The sequence below is a fragment of the Phoenix dactylifera genome, chromosome 11 (assembly GCF_051530095.1).
Source record: "Phoenix dactylifera cultivar Ajwa chromosome 11, Ajwa_hap1_PhDact_Kaust_v1.1, whole genome shotgun sequence".
In the NCBI taxonomy this organism is placed as follows: domain Eukaryota; kingdom Viridiplantae; phylum Streptophyta; class Magnoliopsida; order Arecales; family Arecaceae; genus Phoenix; species Phoenix dactylifera.
Genome location: NC_143200.1, coordinates 4,156,884 through 4,174,260, shown reverse-complemented (window position 1 = coordinate 4,174,260; position 17,377 = coordinate 4,156,884). Strand labels below are relative to the sequence as shown.

Here is a 17,377-nt window from a genome sequence, read left to right as displayed (position 1 = left end):
ACACCAACCGACCAATCTCACTACACGGTCCCGCAACTTGTGGCGCTGAACGGTGCTTGGAACCAAACCCCTGGATCTCCCCTGTTCCTTTTCTTGTGGGTCCCACCGTTGTCTCCATGGTATCGTCAAAGAGAGTCCAGGTGTGGGTCCCTTTAGGATCGCCTCACTGCCGACCCTAGAGCCCTCGACCTCTCCCGGGCGCCCAACTGAACCGGGTCCAATTCTTGAGGGACAAGTCCACCACAACCTCATATTCCAAGCACGCGTATATAGTCCCTGTGCGGAAACAATATTGGCCGTCCGAACCATCCACAGAAATCCATCTCGTCCGCCCACACGGACGTAGCCAGATTCGAACGGATGTTATTTACTCGTATACAAACTTCTCTGCAAATATTACGCCCCGGAGTCCGCAAATTCTCGTCTCCGTACTGTGCACGACGAGATCCTCCGTTTAGGAAATCCAATTCCCATATCCTACCCTCCCTCTCCCCCTCTTCTAAGCCTATCACTATCGTAAATAACTCGAGATATTGAGTCTGTTTTCGTCATTCACCCACTAATTAAAGATCCGGAGCCGTATTCTGAAATTTCTCCACCTCCCCACCTCTCCGCCCTCGTCGCTGCTCTCCTCTCGACCCTCCCTTGCGTATCCGAAACCCTAATAGGGTTTTTGCGAAGAAACCCTCCTTTGATCCGCTCTGAACCCTCGATATCGTTGTTCGGAGGCGGATCAGATGGCAGAGGATGCAGCGGCGGCGGCAGCCCCATCGCCGGCGGCGGCAGCAGCGGCGGCAGCAGCGGGGGCGATCGGGAGCTCGGTGATCCCGATCGTGAACAAGCTCCAGGATATCTTCGCCCAGCTTGGGAGCTCCTCCACCATCGATTTGCCGCAGGTGGCGGTGGTCGGAAGCCAGAGCAGCGGCAAGTCGAGCGTGCTGGAGGCGCTCGTCGGCCGGGATTTTCTTCCCCGGGGCTCCGATATTTGTACCAGGAGACCGCTCGTTCTCCAGCTGGTGCACTTCCCACGGCGGCAGGATGCGGGGGAGGGAATGGACGAGTGGGGGGAGTTCCTCCACTTGCCTGGGAAGAGGTTCTACGACTTCTCCGAAATCCGGCGCGAGGTTCAGGTGATTAGGGTTTAACGCTTCTTTGTTTTAGGGTTCTTGGATTGATAGATTTTCCCCCTCTTCTTAAGAGTGGTTGTCTTACTGATTGGAAGAATATTTAAGGGTATAATAGCTTGTTCTCTGAATTTGAGTATGTTTGCTTGTTCTGGTGATTATGGGAGAGATTTTAGTGGATAGGGGTTTTAAAGTATACGGAATGCCATAGGAATGGATCTTGTTAGGACCTAGGAGCAGTTTTTCTCGATTTTTCAGTTTATTTTTTTGTAAGCAGTTGTAAACTATGGATGAAAAGTTGATTTTCCAGTGAACCATAGAACTATGTTCCTTGATGTAGCAAGAAGCTACATAAGATTACCCATACTTTCTGTAGGATATTTATGTGAATGAAAGATACAGTTGTTGTTTTTTGTTTTACTAGCAAGTTCCTTTATCTACACCATGTTTAATTGCTCAAACAGAAGCATCACTAGATTGAATCCGGATGTACGTGAAGGCAATTTGTCTTCTTCAGTAATTTTTTGTATATCTTAAAAATCTTCCAAGCATCACAAGGTAGAGAGAGCTATTTGCAACATCATGGGATAAAATGCAGATTTAGCAGTCCCTGATATGGATTTTGTTTCACCTGAAAAAAATTGTTTCTCATACATGAGTACTTTTGTTAAATTCTGTTGAATTAGTAGTTTTGATGGTAAACTCTATGTTTATCTTAGTTAACTTCTTTCTTGTCTAGCTATAAGATGTTGTCTTCAATTATGCAAAAAATGATTCTCTCAAGCGTTTTGACTAATTTTAAGCTTTAGAATCTACCTCAAGCTGTTGATTTCTATAAACTGTAGCCTTTTATGGCATTAGTTATCCTTTATTTGAACAGTACTCCTAATTCTTTTAGTAAATTCACTAGCAGATAAATGATACTGCAGTTGCATCGTTATAATCATTGTTAATTGGGTATTCTCTAAAAATTCATCATGGGAGCTATGTCTATTTTGTACTAACCCGTGGACATACTCCAATTGTAGGCTGAAACAGACAGGGAGGCAGGAGGGAACAAGGGAGTTTCTGACAAACAAATTCGTTTGAAAATTTTTTCTCCCAATGTACTAAATATTACTTTGGTGGATTTACCTGGAATAACTAAAGTACCAGTTGGCGATCAACCCAGTGACATTGAGGCAAGAATTAGAACAATGATCTTATCATATATCAAACATAAGACTTGCATAATATTAGCAGTTTCACCAGCAAATGCAGACTTAGCAAATTCTGATGCACTTCAGATGTCTAGAATTGCTGATCCAGATGGTAAGTTTTTTCCAAGAAAGCATTTAGCTTTTTGGTAATTTAAATATCAAGTTTGGACTTTAACCATGTAATCAATAAATAATATAGCAGCTGTGATAAAATAGTGGAATAACTGCTGCTTCTTTTTTTTTGGGTGAGTACAGGTTCTCGGACTATTGGTGTCATTACAAAGGTCTTATTTGTTTGGTTTTTGTAGTTGTACATTCAAAGATTGTCCTAACTAATCTTGAATGAGACACTATAACTTTTGCTTTGTGTTTTTCAGTTGGATATAATGGATAGAGGTACTGATGCCCGTAACTTTTTACTGGGAAATGTGATCCCACTCAGACTTGGTTATGTGGGAGTGGTGAACCGTAGTCAACAGGTATGTCCTTTATTTCCATTAAAAAAACCTAAAACGACTAATCTTCTGTTGTATTTTCTCAGTAAATTTCTGCAAACATTCATAATTATGTATGAACAGTTTTTTCCTGCTATTTATCATGTACTGCTATTTATCATGTACTATTCTTGGAAGGAATAAAAACAAGTGAAACAATGCAACTTGGCTAGTAAGCATATAATCATTTGAAGATGATTTGTAACTTGAGACTCAGATGCTTAAAAATTGTTCAACTGCAAATATGGATTTTGATTATTTACTATGCCTCATTTGCCAACAATGTTTTCTTGGGGTTAACTGCCATTAATGTTCTCACAAGTGATATGTGTTCTAAAATGCATTCATTTTCTTCATTTAATTTGAAAGAACTTTTATGTGCCTAAATTTTTGTTGAGACGAACAAAAGGAATTCAAAATCAATCCTAGTTATCCATTTATAATTTTAAACCTAAATAGTTTTTATCCTAGATGGAAAGATCTTTGGGCATCTAAGCTTTTCCCTTATATTGAGTTGCATATTGTTTTTTGAAGATGCCCAAAGAAGTCTGGAAATACAATAATGCGTATATAAGTACTTATGTTAATTAGACACAGGACAAATCATGTTACTGGATTTTTTTTGACACCTATAGTAACCAGACGTGATAAGTTGATCAGCAACCCCTTTTTTTTTTTTCGAAAAAAAGCTCCCATCTAGTCAATTTATAGATGTGCACATTCATTTATATGTCATTCTCTAATTTATTAATTGCTCAATGATGCAGGACATTAACGTCAACCGCAGTATCAAAGATGCATTGGCCTTTGAAGAGAACTTCTTCCGCAATCAACCTGTATTTTTTCCCAGAAACATTCTGTGCTTTTTTTTTTCTTAATTATCATATCTTTGCAAGCATACATGATGTCCTTGTGCTGTTTGTAGGTATATCATGGTCTCTCTCATTGCTGCGGGATTCCTCAGTTAGCCAAGAAACTGAATCAGGTCACTATTGCACATGACCTTGATCATTCAACCTTAAACTAAATGACTATTATTGCTACGAACTTAAGTTCTTCTTATTGGCCATGACCAGCAAGGCTTTTCCCATCTTTTTGGCATTTCTTCTCCAAAATTTTTGTTATCCTTCTTAACTCCTTAAAAACAAATTCTGGTCTTACATCATTAACTTAGTTTGGTTAATCATTCATAGGTAATTCCTGATGACACTTGTGATTTTCTGCAGATTTTAGTACAACATATCAAGGTTGTCCTTCCAGCATTGAAATCTCGCATAAATACTCAATTGGTGGCTGTAGCAAAGGAGCATGCTGCTTACGGTGATGTTGCAGAATCAAAGGTATATGCTGGTTGTTACAATGTCGCATACTCATGATACTTTTTATATAGTCAAATGCCCGTAGAATATTTAAAGATCGAAAATCTTGATGGTGAACACAGTACAATGCTTTTATTTAGTCATGTCCCTAAATTATATAATGATATTGATTGATGCACTTGCCAGAATGGGATAGCAAAGGTATACATTTTTATGAAAGGTTTGACCCTCAAAGTAATGCCCTGGTTGAAATTTACCATTTTGCCCCAGCTTCCGAAAAATGAGAATTGCTTTCATTTGTTTCTTTGGGAAGGTATAGGCATACGCTTTATTAATGTCTCCTAGTGTGGGTTTTATCATATTCTACAACTACTGACTAGAAATCACGGGGGACTGGATGAAGATGCTTGTTATGCAACCTTCATTGATGCTCGTTAGATATTTTAGATCCCCTTTAAAGAAATCCTAAAACAATTATGTTGACAAACTCTAAAATACCTTAAACAAGTGGTCAGCCTCTTTGAGAGAAAAAGGAGGGGTGCAGGTATGGACGCCTTACCCCTCTTTCTTTCTCTCTATGTAAGGTGACCCCAACAAACAAAACAAGGCTGATGTGACAATTTAAGCAAGTATTCCCATATTGTTGCCTCATCCAACCCTGCAATTACTCTTAAGATCTTTTAATCTTAAGACAGTTGAAAGAATTCACTAAAGACCTGATGTATTAAAAAATACAAAATTTACTAACTGAAGACTAGAACCAGTGACTGTGGCTTCTATGAACTGATTTGGGTGAAATTATCTTCCGGCAAATGGAGTCCTATGATGAATGTGAAGTTTTGTAGCTCTGGTTCATCAATGCTGTTCTTTAGTGTCTTCAATAGATGCTCCATTTTTGAGATCATCTAGTTCTTACCCTTTTGTCACTGTAAATATCCATTTTGTTATGGTTGGTGGTCTAAGAAGATTATGCTTTGAACAGAATAAATTCTTAGCTATCAATCCATATATTCCAAGAATGCCCAAGATGTTGCTTGAATATCAACACTCATTCCCACAATTGCAGAATGCTGACATTTTTGTCATATAGACAAGAGATAAATAACTCATCTGAATATCAACTTTCGGCATGTCCAAAAATCCGCTAATGCACCATGAGAGAGTTAATTCCTTGCATATGTAAAGGATTAAACAAGCTAAACTATTGACCTAAACAATGTAAAGAATAGTGATTTCAACAACAATTATCTGCAGATAACAGAAGATGTCAATAGTTGATTTCATTTGTTTGGCATGCCTTTAATCAAGGATCACAGAATTAGTCATGAGAATTGTACCAGTTATTATCAGTACAATTCTCACTCTCAGCCATGGTACCATCCAAAACTGGGTTGGTACTTGGCATTATGGGAAGTTTCCGCTCAATTTGGACCTGTTCGCCTCATATACCGAACCAAACCTTGGTACCATAGCGCTACTGTACCAATATGGTATGGTCGGTGTGGCAAACCATGCCTTTTTTTCATAGGCAAAAATGCTTAACACCATTTGCCAAGAATACTCTCACTTGCGCATCAACATGTTTTTGTTTTAAAAACCTAATATTTTCAACAATGTATTGTACTATATTGTAATTTTGCATATTCCTTTATTTTCTCACCAAGTGCAAACTTTTAAGTCAACCTGCTTCTGTCAACTTTTGCAATCACCTGCTTCATCTCTCAATGGTGCCTGTATGCATTTGCAGTAATGCTTTGATATTGTGTTCTTAATCATATTGTTGTTTATTTTCTGCATGATTTTTACTGCAGGCTGGTCAGGGAGTCAAACTCTTGAACATTCTTACAAAATATTGTGAAGGTAATAGTAGATTTTGCTGATTTCCTCATGAATGTTCTGCCTTCTTATTGCAATCACAAGATCGTGCTGTTTTTCACTATTCACTTGACATAGATGTTCTTTAAATTTTCCAGTTGACGTGATTGTGAAACTTGTATGTGAATCTTCATTTATCTTGCAAATTTGATGTACAATGAATCCATTGGTGCAAACTTGCACTGAAGGAAAAGAAAAATAAAAAAGTGGGGTGGTCTACTTGATAAGGCTTGAATTTATTGTACTTCCACTATTGTGTCTTTTATATGTTACTTACATTCTTGCAACTTGTAATTATTTTTTTTTTGCAGCTTTTTCGTCAATGTTGGAAGGGAAAAATGAGGAATTATCTACAGCTGAACTTTCTGGTGGAGCACGAATACACTATATTTTCCAGTCCATCTTTGTGAAGAGTTTGGAGGTTCACATAACTACTTGTACATGCTGAGTTTGAAATATTGTCTGCTGGATATATTTTGAACTTCTATTAATTTTTATTTTTAGAGTTGTTTTTTTACTATGTTGAAAGTGCCTTTCCCTTGGAGCAGTTAACAGATAATATTTTTTGGATTCTTATATAAATGTGCTTTTGTCTTGATTGTTTCACTTTCGAATTTTCTTCCTTTATGTTAAATACCATTTGTGAATCGCTGGTTTCTTTTGTAGGAAGTTGATCCTTGTGAAGACATAACAGATGAAGACATCCGCATGGCTATTCAAAATGCAACTGGTCCTAAAAGTGCTTTGTTTGTACCAGAGGTGATAGTTGTCAATTAATGTCATGCTTGTTGGATATGAAGAAAGTTAAACTTTACATTCAGTTTTTGTGCTCTTGTTTGAATGCTTATGGTGTTCCTTTTTCTGGAGTATTTAGGTGCCATTTGAGGTTCTTGTACGAAGGCAAATAGGTCGTTTGTTAGATCCAAGCCTTCAATGTGCAAAATTTATTTATGATGAATTGATTAAGGTATAGACTTAATCCACATCTAGACTATAATAAAAAAAATCTAATAATTTTAAATTTGGTATTGAATTATTTTGTTTTGGCTTCTTCAATTTTTGTTGTAGATGAGTCATCATTGCTTAGCTAGCGAGCTTCAGCGGTTTCCTGTCCTTCGAAAGTGCATGGATGAGGTAATTGGGAATTTCTTACGAGAGGGCCTTCAGCCTGCAGAGACAATGATAACCCACATTATTGAGATGGAGGTATAGAGAAGATAGTAGTTTCACTCCATTACTTTTGTGCATGGTGGATATTTCCTGTGAATTGCATGAAAGAGAATCAACCCAGGAAAACTCGCATTCATCATCATTCACTAATCTGTGCTGCATCATTTTTACTTCCACTATCAATTTTTCTCCATTTTTGTATGCTGACTGCTAATATGCACTCCTTAATTCAGCATTTATTTACGATGTGATCAAGGTTTTAACAATTGGCACCAGCTGATGTATTACCAAATGACTGACTGCTTCCGCATTTACAAGCCCCAACAATTTTTTGTCATGATGCAAAGCCCTCTGATCTTGATGCTGATTTTGAAATATTATATTATAATAAAATATAAGAATATGTTATATTATAGTTATGCTTTACTACAATAATGTAATATATTATACTATTTTAATATAATAATATAATATAATACAACATAATATATTGTTAATTTATTATTATATTATATTATGTTATGTTTGTAGTATAATAATATATTATGATATGTTATGATATAAGATGTAATCAAGAGATTTGTTGGTGGGCATTTTGTTATTAGAAAAAATTCATTAAAATTAAAACAACTTTCTGACATTGGTCAGAAATCACTTTTGGGAAGAATCTCCAAAATAGAACTTTTTCCAAGTAGACTTTTTCAGCTTTCTGGCAAGGCCAAAACAACTTCCTGATTTTTTAACCAAACGACACTATATCATCCAGAAGTACTTTTAGAGGGCCAAAAAGTGCTTTGTGGCCCTCCAAAAACTTTACCAAATAGGGCCTAAGTGCTAGGGTAGATACTGTTCTGAGGGACCTAAAGCTTTTGGTTGAAGACCACCAAAAAGAAGTCCATGCACTTTTTAGGTTACAAGCAACATGTGTGAATAATGTCTGTTGAAGGTGCTGAAGTCTGCATGACAATTATTTGCTCGACTATCTGTGTAGTAATGTCATCTGGTAGAGACACAGGTGTTTGTCCAAATATTGAGTCAATTGGTATCTGCAGGACAACTTTATAAAGATTTGCTTGTGATATTCTTATGGTTGGCTGAGCATGTTATTCATTAGAAGACCTTTTTTATCCTCTTCATTTTTGAATACTCTAATATGTAGACGATTTACAATATACACATGTTATCTTATGTCTGTTGATTTGGTATGTCATCCATAAACCGGTCATATATAGTTAATCCATGCTAATCTAATGTGTCTTGTCAAATCTCTCATCACATTTTTGTTGAGGAATTTTTACGAATAATTGTCATAATCACTCATGCCTGTTTAGTAAAATTTATCAAAAAACAACTGTCTCTAAATTTCTCTCCTAAATATAAAACATCAAATACAAGATATTTTGACATTTTAGGAAGTGAATGTCTCTAGATTTGGTTATTTTCCTGGGGACCTATTATATGCTTATATGTACATATAATGTATAAAAAGTGATTTTGATTTATTTTAGAATAATTTCAAAACCATATTCTGGCATTCCATCATGGAACCATGGCATTCATGGTCCGTATATATAAATTCCTGGGCTGCAGCCATTAGGAATATATGAACCCTACTTCTGCTTCAAATTACTTTTCATAAGTGAATTTTTAGAAATTCACTGGATTATGTTGTAAAGAGGCTTGTTGAACTGTCTCACCAACTTATGTTGTGAATTGTTAAAAGCCCTGCAACATTTTACACTACTAAGGGCTGTACCCTCCCATCCCTGAAATAAAGGACATCATCGCATTTTAAGGTACAATATGCCACCAGCACTTCACATGTGCACACTTTCAAGCTTAAATGATCAAATGGCATGCATTTTCTCTTTCATCACCAATGAATGTTTTCTTAGATGTAGAAAAATGATAAATTGCCAGCCTTTTGGCCTTATCTGGTCGATAGCTGCAAGAAAAATTGGCTGGTATCTTATGCCATTTTATGCTGTATTCTTACTTTTTAGCTTTTCCTGTAGTATACTATTCTCTTCTTGGATTACGGCCATATGCATTTCATCGATCTGTTGTAGCTGTCATTGATTTGACTACTTGATTTTGCAGATGGATTATATAAACACTTCACATCCAAATTTTATTGGTGGCAGTAAGGCTGTAGAGATTGCGCAGCAGCAAGTTAAATCTTCTAGGTTATCAGCATCAATGCCCAGATCTAAGGTAATATTTGTATGTTGCTGAATATGACAAATCTTGGATCTTAACTGTATTTCTGGTGTTTAGACTTGGAGCTGGAATGCTAGAGATGAAAACTTGTGTTGAATATCCTAGCCAAGCTCATTTGATTTTTCCCTTTGGTTTGTTTTAGTATTGTTTTATCATTAATGCTGAATCAAGGACTTATTCTGAACAAGACTGAAACTGATGGATAAGCATAGATTTTTTTTAAAAAGCTATTTTAAAGCAGCTAATAACAGGCTTGACTCAAATGTATGTTGACTCTATAATGATCTTGTTGTTTTTTCTTTCTTTCTCTTGTCCCTTCGTAAGAACTTATTTTGGAAACGTATAATGATATTGTTGGACTGTCTACTTGTTTGAGGATTTATAGATTCCACATTGCTGCTTGTAGTAGAAGTACAGATCTTTTGAGCAAATGTGAAGTGGCAAACCAACCATAACAATCTATAACAGATTTTGGCCTTCTAAGTCAAACCAAGGGGTGTATATATCCTAGGCACAAAGCCTTCATCTGATATAGGTCATATAATAAATTTTGACCCATTTTTTAATATCTTTGCTTCCTTGATCCTTTGGTATCGTGGCTAGCTATTTCATGCAATTTTTGTTCTTCCAAGCCAAAAAGACCAACAGGCCTTTGTCGGAAGAGCAACAGTCATGGTTGGCCTACTAGGCATGTGATTCCTCTTTCTAATGCAAGTTCCATCCTGTCATTTTATTGCTCTTTGGTACTATTATCTCTCGTAAGTTTCATTTTAAATCTTATTATATTTTTGGATGTCATTTTTGCAAGATAATCTTTAAACTACCTTCTCAAACTTGAGAATAGGGAGCCTGTTTTTTGACAATAATTTTTAAAACCTTTTTTGTGGGGAAAAACTACTTGTTTTTGGATACTTAATCCTAATCTTTGTTTCATCCTTTTTAACCATGATTTTTGTTGCTACAAATTATCTTTGGGAACAGTACTATTAGTCCTGATAATTCTGTTGAGATATTCTGCTTAGATAAGTCTAAAACATAAACCTCATGAATTATTGTAATCTATCTGCATCTGAACATCCATCTGCTGATTGTAAGATAATTCCACGTGTATTTGCAAAATAGGCTAATGGGAATCTTAAAGAGATCATGGGCATTTGATTGAAAGAGGTTATGAATTTATGATTATTTGGCAACAATTTTTTGCTATATACGAACAGATCTATCTATAATCAACGGATAAATGCATATGTTATCAGATACGCCAAAAAGTTATGATATCTTTATGGTTTTCTAAATTTTTTCCTTTGTTGAGATTTCCCTAACATTATATGTTTGGAAGAAATTATCAGATACTAGTTTCGTAAGAAGAAAGAAACATGAAATGAAGGTTTCATGTTGGATGTGTCATAGGCTTGATGGTGGTGTAACTTGATTTTTACACATAACAGTTGAGTTTTAGCATCTATTTATGCCTTATTTTTTATGGCAAACAAGAAGTTACCTTAGGTTGTTTTGTTAACCATTATTTGTATTTGCTCCAGAACTGGGTTAAGCTTTTTCTTGAAATCTACTGTTTCGTTCCTTGCTATGTTTTGGCTTTATCTCAGAGCAACATTATATGCTTTGTTACAGGATGGAACAGATTCTAACAAGGCACAAGCATCTGAAAAAAGTCTCAAATCTCGAGCTATCCTTGCCAGATCCGGTGCAAATGGAGTTGTTTCTGATCCCCTTCAGGTCAGATTTTGTTTATTTCCTGTGCTACTATTATTAATACGCCATATCACATTAGATATGCAAATTTGTTTTGTCTATGTGACATCCAATGACTTGGTTTTCCATCTTCTGCCTTTTCTGGGTAATGACCAGGTAGTTCGACCTTCTATGGATTCTGAAAAGCCAGGTTCATCTGGTAAGCAAAATTTAGATTTAATCTAGAGCAAGGAAAGAGTGAGAGTCCAACTCTTCAATGGCTTTGATTATTTGCATATTAAAAAAAGTATAAGCAACAGTTGGATATCTTGTTTCCTAGAGAAAAAAACTTATCAAGGGCTTAATGTAGCATATATCCCTCTATAACTAATCTTAACTATTGAAAAGGAAGTTTTCGCTTTCTTATTGTAGTCACATGAACTTGCTATCTGGTCAGTTTTAGTTACATTGCCATCCTCATGGCTGCCATGGTGGAAGGTCTGCTGTATCGTATATTGCAATTACCTTACAAACTTCTTTGATACCACCTGATGTTGTGATTGCAGGAGGTACAACTGGATCAATCTGGGGCATCTCATCAATTTTTGGCTCTAGCGAGGATCGTGCCCCTGCAACAGAGAGTTCATTGAACAAGTCTTACAATACACCTTCTCACTCCACTGAACATTCCCTCTCAATGATCCAGTTAAGGGAGGTAAGTGTTTCTGCAAATTATCTAACTACTACTACACTTTGTTATTTGGTTATATGCATCCAGTTTGTAACTTTTGTTATTGCTCAGCCACCAATCATCCTAAAGCCCTCAGAAAATCAGACGGAGCAGGAGGCTTTGGAGATAGCAATCACAAAACTGTTATTGAAGTCGTATTATGATATTGTCAGAAAAAATATTGAGGACTCTGTACCAAAGGCAATTATGCACTTCCTGGTAAATGGACTTATTCAAGCTATGGAGAATCTATTAATCTGTTTGTTTTTTCCCAGCAGGCCCATGTGTTATGTTGAGTTAGAAAGATCGCCTTTTGTTCCAGGTCTGGCATAGTTGCCTCATGATTCAGATTGTCTGACATATAAGCAAAGTTTAAACTTCATTAGAAAGTGAGAACATATAAATGTTTTAAGCTCTTAAATAACCATATGGATTTACAGTCCTTGTTCTTTTATTACCATTAAGGATTAAGTGCAGGAGTTTAAGGTTAATTTTGACTAGAAGATGCAATTCTAGTCTCATCAAGTCATGAATTTTTTTTTTTTTTTTTTTTTTTTTGCATGGGTAATTTTTTTTGGTTCTCATTACCACATAACTGTTTGCAATTTTAAGAAAATATTGATGTAATCTATGTTTTAAGTTTTGGTACTGAGCGTTGTACTGGTACCTTACCAATATGGCATGGTAGGTATGGTTTGCCTGCCTACGAGCGCATGTTAAACTGTTGGAGTTGGCATAGCAAATAGTACCATGTGTTGGTATGGAGGCACAGAGCACCTGTATGGTACCAGTAAGCCCTGTATTCCATGGTGTGGTTCAGTACTTACAATGCTGGAATATAATAATAGTTGCATTGGAGCCTACTAAAATGCCATGATAGTTGCACCTAATGTTGTGGATTATAGATTTAATATGCAACAATATGGAGAAACTTAATCTTGAAGTATTATTATTATTATTTCTGTTGCTAAAATATGGTGATAGCTGGAGTTTTTAGTAACTGGGAGGAGTTCATAGCTCATTGAATTCCTATGCGTATGCACTTTGAGAGATGATACTTGAATGCTTACGTATATACTAGGTGCTGCCATGTGCACTTCGAGATGTTAGCTCCATGTTTCCCCAGTTTGACAAAATGATTCTGTGCCTCTGTGTTTCACACAGACACAAAATTGTGTAAAACACATCCCAATTATCATTCCTGATTGTCTTGTATGGCATGTTATTGTGGCTTGCGCTGATTTATTACCATTACTCCAATCGATTTATGTGTCAATCACTGTTATGTATCCATGTTGATTTATGTTTCTTTTCCCGTCCTTCCTATGTAAATGTGTAATTCATGCTTAATATTTTCTAATATTGATGATGAGCAAGTTTTTTAATGAATGATTTATATGGACTTACTTCAGATTTGGATGGATTTAGATTATTTGAATTTGTTGTCGGTTTGATATTTAACTTCTGCTCCTTATATAATGTGTGCTTGTGGTTACTTGCGGTGGAGAAATACTGCATTTAGAAAAAAAGTGGCGACAGTGGAAACCCCAGATAGTATAGTTAATACTTGTGACACAACTGATCCTTTGCCACTCTTGTCCAGGTTAATCATATGAAGCGAGAGCTGCATAATGTTTTTATTAGGAAACTTTACAGGTATAGTGGCTGATAACTCCTAAGTCTGGGTAGCCAAAGCCCATTTCGTTTATTTCAAATCTCAATAATTCCATTAGACTTCAAAGTCGGCATGTTTTCTTTGAAGCTTTACTGGGCTTGAACTGGGAAATTAACGTCCATCATTAGGTTATGGTTGGGAATTGGAAAAAGAAAAAAAAAGGAAAGAATATTTGTAATGGCTGTGTTGTCAATGTAGGGAAAACCTCTTTGAAGACATGTTAAGAGAACCTGATGACATAACTGCTAAAAGGAAACGGATCCGGGAGACACTCAGAGTTTTGCAACAAGCTTACAGGGTAGGTGCTCTCTTTCTAAAAGCTGGAACATTAATGTATGATTACTTTTTGCATCTATTCTTTTGTATTTATCTCATTCTTTTGTTGAATAGACATTGGATGAGATACCACTTGAAGCTGAAACTGTCGAGAAGGGTTATACTCTGGACGCTGATGGAACTGGTCTGCCAAAGTTTCATGGGCTTCCTTCATCGTTCTATGCTACTAATGATTATAGCACATCATATGCTGCTTCTCCCAAGAATCCCAGATCCAGGAAGTCAGTTCATTCGGGAGAACAATCATCACCCTGGTATTCAAATGCTGATGCCAATGGATTGGGTTCCTATCCAACAATCGATGCATGAGTGGTTGGGTCTATTGATATTAGAAACTGAAGCTTAGTAGTGCACAAATGCTGATGCCAATGGATTGGGTTCCTATCCAACAATCGATGCATGAGTGGTTGGGTCTATTGATATTAGAAACTGAAGCTTAGTAGTGCATTAAAACATGCACTAAGTTGGTTTTCTCCCACAAGATAATATCTGAAGTTTTATTCTTTAGTGCCAGCTCGATTCCAGTGAGAGCATTGCACATTAGATATTTGCTTCATGTATAGTAAACATGCTCCATTTATTTTCATCAGCATATTTGTTATAAAGTTCACCCATGAGAAATAACATGGCTGCTTCCTTTTGACTTGAGAAGAGTTTTTGTTGCTGATTTGCTACTGATAGCTTTCAGACTCCATGTACGCAGCGGTCTAAAGTTTTTATAACACAACCTTATTGATGCTGTTTATGCCAATGTCAGATATTATTGTGGTCTTGTGTTTACAGTGCGGTTTAAATCAGTCCTAAAGTATTATAATGCTGTATTTTCTTACGGAACTGATTTTCAGTTTATATGGGGTGCAAGATTAAAGGTTGAATTTTCTGTGTTTAACCATTATCATGAAGTGTTTTTTGTATGCTCTTATGTGGCATTGTTGTCAAATTTTCAGCCTTTCACAGCCGAAAAATAACTTCTCTTTGGCAGATAATGGTTTCTGGTTTGTGACATGTAATTTGAAAAGGAGATTGATTTCGTTTGTTGGAAAAGAAAGAATTCCGTTTCGTGGAAACCCTAGCAAAGGACTCCTAAAATGCTTAAAATTTTTCTTGTAGAATCTTGTTTGAGAAACAATCTGTGTGCTTCTACTGGGAGTGTGCAACAAAGTAAGCTTTTCAGCAGACCTTTCTTCCATGTTGTGGAGAATGGAAGCAGTTCCTCCTTTGGAGAACAAGCCTCTCAATCAATGGAAGGACCTGCTCCTTCCATATCAAATAGTTTTTTAAATCAACTTGATGTACACCATGGCTGGTGGTTGTATTAATGTTGCAACATGCAAGGTAGTGTTGGATGAAGAGCACATACGTTGATGATATTATGAACAAAGGAGTTTCTGTGAAGGACGAAACGACCACGCTACTATAATGAATATATATATTTTTTTTTTGCTGAAAATAGGAGTATTATATATAACGTGTATGGATACTTTTAAGAAAGTCAAAAAGCAGCACATCACGGAGTGCACAGGGCAACTCCGTCTCTCCCATTTAGAGGTGGTTCCTTGAATGGTTGGTAACAAGAGGCCACCCAATGTACGGTCCCATTGTGCTCTCTAAACACGTGCTTCGTCTGAAGTACCAACGCATCAGAAGGTCCGAATATCTCTCAGCAGCGGGTGGCAATCTCCGATTCTACCGAACACTTGCTGGATCCATTTAATGACTGTCGCAGAGTTGCCCTCCAGTAAGATATCTCCCCCCCTCCCCACGCCATACATGCCTAACGTAACACAAACCCTTCCAAGCCGCTTGTAGCTCCGTCCCAGGCACCGAGGTATCAAACAAATGGTAGCCCCTGACAGCAATCACCCTGGAGTCTGAGCCTTTAATGATAAAGCCTGCGCCACCACTCCTATCTCCCTTTAGGACGCATTCATTGAAATTGACTTTGAGAAAACTCGGAGGTGGGGGCTTCCTGGTGAAAAACATCAAGTGAGACGCTCCACGAGCAGATGAGGAGCCTCAGATATTTCGAGCTGTCAAAGATCTATTCGACCGGATCGCCTGTAAGGCCTTCACAAACAGTAGTCGTGCCCTCTCGACCACCACCCCCGGAGAGGGGCAGCTCTCCCCAAATGTCCATGTGTTCCTTGCGAGCCAGATTTGGTAAGCTATATAGGTCGCCCGAATTGCCTCCGGTCTAGACCGCAAAGCCCTGGCCAAACGTCGAAGAGTTTGAAGGAAGGACGTCGTATGGGTCCAGAGCATTGTAGGGAACCCTGCCTGCCTTCAGATCCTCCTAGCCCGGTAGCACTGAAAGATAGCATGGTCCAGAGACTCATCACTCTGACACTCCGGGCACTGGGGGTGGATACCCATGCCTCGCCCACACTGTAGGAGTCTCGTCGGTAGTCTACCCCAAGCGACCTTCCAGAGGAATAAAGCCACTCTAGGGTGCAATCCAAATCGCCACATCCAGCCAAAATCCACCCTTGACCGCCCTCCATCTTGGATAGCATAGGAAACATCGGCCACACTGACTTTGGATCTGCAAGAAGCACTCCATACTCGGACATACGGGTAAGGGTGCCCCAAAATTGGGAGCGACCGAATCCTCTTCGCAAGTGGCTCCTTGAACAACTGATCAATCCGGAGGGTGTCACACCCCCGCCTTCGGAAAGAAGAAGGTTACAAACCCGGAGTCCATCCCCAGACTCAGCACTGACTAGGGTCGGCCATCGCCGCAAAAGGAGCTCATCCACCCAAGCATCCTCCGTCAAGTTCACCATCTGGCCATTACCAATTAACTACTTGCATCTCGAGAGGACCAAAGGCACAAATAATTAACATGTTCTCCGAATTATATAGATAGTGCATGTGAGTAACATGATTAGTTAGTAAGTGACAATCTACGTTTTCTTTCTTAGAACATATTTGGAAAGGATGGGATTGACCCTCTTGTAGGATCTCTAGATCCTAAGGATAAGGTAACTATTTTTAATAATGTTGATTATTTGGATGGCTGAAACCCAGGATCGTAAGTCCATAGAAAGTGGTTGATCCTATAGAAAAAAAATTAAGTCCTCGGAAGATTTTTTTTTAACTTGTGATTATCTTGTTCTTCCTTTATGTCCTATTCTTCACATCAAAGATACGTTTGCCATTAGACCAATGATGGCCGTTGCCCTCAACCTCTAACAATTAGATCTGGCCACCACTGCCTACCTTTGGTTGCCCCCTTTGGCTAGGTGAATCCTCTCTCTCACACATACACGTCCTCTATTACCTTAACTGCCGTACAAGGTTTACAACTACCATTGGCCTCTTCTTCTCCTCCACTCCCTCAACCCCTCTCCCATCTTAGTTTTGTTGCCTAATGTCAATATCCCTTCTTCCACCTCTTCCTCTTGTTCTCCTACTTTGGCCACCACCCCCTCTTCTATCGACACCGCCACCTTGCCATCCATCACCTCCATTACCAATAGCTTTCCTTTGGCTCTACCATTAAAAACCCTTGTAATATTTTTTTGTTTTCATTTTAATACTGCA

The 17,377-nt window shown here is 37.8% G+C and overlaps 1 protein-coding gene across 4 annotated transcripts; it reads left to right on the top strand.

Annotated features, from left to right (window-relative positions):
• Positions 1–550: 550 nt before the first annotated feature.
• On the top strand, positions 551–14,585 carry LOC103710572 (dynamin-related protein 3A-like). Of its 4 annotated transcripts, none has more exons than XM_088706503.2 (21): positions 551–1,130; positions 2,153–2,435; positions 2,579–2,607; positions 2,701–2,802; positions 3,585–3,653; positions 3,743–3,802; positions 4,044–4,157; positions 5,948–5,996; positions 6,323–6,432; positions 6,678–6,770; positions 6,886–6,978; positions 7,080–7,217; positions 9,282–9,395; positions 11,034–11,138; positions 11,271–11,313; positions 11,660–11,808; positions 11,896–12,042; positions 13,427–13,479; positions 13,697–13,796; positions 13,889–14,182; positions 14,278–14,585. In XM_088706503.2, exons 1-20 carry the CDS (start codon positions 738–740, stop codon positions 14,141–14,143), a joined length of 2,499 nt encoding a protein of 832 aa, XP_088562629.1. In that variant the 5' UTR covers positions 551–737; the 3' UTR covers positions 14,144–14,182; positions 14,278–14,585. The 4 variants fall into 4 exon arrangements, 2 of the variants coding, with proteins under 2 accessions (XP_088562629.1, XP_026661808.3); XR_015971036.2 differs by having other exon boundaries at positions 555–1,130; positions 11,896–12,212; positions 14,278–14,485; XR_015971035.2 differs by having other exon boundaries at positions 555–1,130; positions 11,896–12,212; positions 13,889–14,585.
• The last annotated feature ends 2,792 nt before the right edge of the window (positions 14,586–17,377 follow it).